The sequence below is a fragment of the Hyposmocoma kahamanoa genome, unplaced genomic scaffold (assembly GCF_003589595.1).
Source record: "Hyposmocoma kahamanoa isolate Upper Pololo Valley unplaced genomic scaffold, ASM358959v1 100233, whole genome shotgun sequence".
Lineage (NCBI taxonomy): Eukaryota > Metazoa > Arthropoda > Insecta > Lepidoptera > Cosmopterigidae > Hyposmocoma > Hyposmocoma kahamanoa.
Window position 1 is genome coordinate 5,833 of NW_020653279.1, and position 1,965 is coordinate 7,797.

Genomic DNA, 1,965 nt, shown 5'->3' on the forward strand with positions numbered 1-1,965 from the left:
AGTTTTACAATATGCTATACAATTTTTACTTAATTCTAATATGCCTGTGCCTACAATATAATAATCTTTAATATCATAATTACATCTTACATTTAATTTATTACTTTTAGATTGTACAAAAAGCCAGATATTAATATTACCATATAATAATTTCGAATCACATTCAATTGGTAAAGACAACACAACTTCAGTTAAGAATCTTGTCTCACACGATGGATTAGTACTAGTCGAATACAAATTCGTCAAGGGACATATGGAGTCATCATTAGTAAGTTTAGAGCATTCTTTTAAATGACCTTATAGTGCGTAGTGAAGTCTAACATATATGTGATAGCGAGATAGGATTTAGAAGGATGAATAAGAGTAAAAGTATTTGGAATCTCAGAGTTATGAGGAGTTGGTAGTGGGATATGTTTGTATACAATATTTATTAACTGCCTCCGTAGCCGAACGGACACCACGCCGGACTGCCACGCAGAGGTCCCAGGTTCGATTCCCGGGCCGGGAGAAATAGTTGCATGGCCTATAATTATTTATCTCGTGAGTTTGGGTGTAATTTGTGGTTGTCTATGTGTGTGTCCATGGCACCCGCGACACAGGGTTTCCCTAGTGCGGGGCTATGTTGATTGTGTGCGTTATTTAGTATATTATTATTTATTAATATATTTAGTTGGTGAAATTTGAGGTATTTTAATTAAGAAAACTATCTTTTTATTATAATAATAAGAAGTTAATTTTAAAACACCTATCAATGTATGTATCGTTTCTAAATTTAATGGAACTGGAAAATCTAGTCTTTTATTTATTAAGTTACTACGTTTTGTAAGTTCATTAAGTAAGTTGACGGGAGTGATAACAGCGGGATGAAGGACATTTGTTTTGGTAAATAAGATAGTATTAAGTATATTCTCAAGAGAGTTAGATATAGATAGCAGAGAACCATGTAAAATATTTACATGTTATATAATAATGTTATATAATATATATAAGTTACTAATTTTAGCAATATAAATTAATTCGTTATTGGTTTTTGTCGTCTGAATTAGAATTTCGTTCAATTTGTCTAATTGTGAATGCAATCTGAATTCGTATTTATTTAATTTAGAGATGGTTGAATTGAACGAATTTATCATTGATTTAACTACATGAATGTTATCGTTCATGAGGTTAAAAAGTTCAGTCTCGCTTGTCTGACAAGCGTTTATTGCAGCATCGTAATGCCGGGCATCCTCAGCATCCAGGGTGCCAAAGAAGAATTTTAGTATTTCACCACCGAACTCTAGAGATCTCTTAAATCGGTTCGTAGTGGTATCAGATGCTATAATATGAGATAAGGAATTCAATTTCATGAAATTTAATTGTAAGAGCACTTCAAGCGGGTTGAAGAGGTCCTTACAGTGAATAAATTCGTGTAAATCAGATTTAATGCAAATATCTAGAGTTTTCCGTCTATGTTATTAAGATGAGGTTCTAAGGTAATAACGTCTACATGCGTCATTCCAAAAGTCATTATAAAAATGAATAGTAGTTACGGGATCATAGTAAGTCCCTGGGCTGTGCGTGATAGTAGTAATAGAGGGGTCTGCCAGACTCGGACGCCAAAGCACCCTGAAAAGAGATAAAAATAGTAGGTAGTTATAAACATACCATTTCGGAACATCATAGAGAGCGGACGTGTGTTTCTGTTTTGTGTTTTATTTTATTGTGCTGTGTGATTCTCGGACTATATCGGTTTAATTTTGTTTTCGAGTTGTGTGAGAGTCGGTGCCTCCTGTTCTATCTTGGGGCGGATTCCGTAAGACCCGTCGGCCATTTTGGAGAACTTGTCGGACCTCACTTTCTCATCTGTTGAGTTGGTCGGCGTCACTCATCCATCATCGGTGCCTCCTCTTTCATCTTGGCTCATATTCCGTAAGACCCAGCGGCCATCTTGGATTTTGTCGGACCTCACTTTCTTGCCTGCTA

The 1,965-nt window shown here is 35.4% G+C and overlaps 1 protein-coding gene across 1 annotated transcript; it reads right to left on the reverse strand.

Moving 5' to 3' along the window:
* Positions 1–650: 650 nt before the first annotated feature.
* Positions 651–1,660, reverse strand: LOC113229827. Its single transcript, XM_026463510.1, has 3 exons — positions 1,648–1,660; positions 995–1,318; positions 651–949 (listed from the first exon to the last, which is right to left on the reverse strand). The coding sequence occupies exons 1-3, from the start codon at positions 1,658–1,660 to the stop codon at positions 651–653; spliced, it is 636 nt and encodes a 211-aa protein (XP_026319295.1).
* Positions 1,661–1,965: the final 305 nt, after the last annotated feature.

Excerpts from the sequence above, each read along its gene's own strand:
- LOC113229827 (XM_026463510.1), bottom strand. Across the intron at positions 950-994 it reads AATTTATATTGCTAAAATTA|TTTTACATGGTTCTCTGCTA; the intron begins GTAACTTATATA and ends AACATGTAAATA.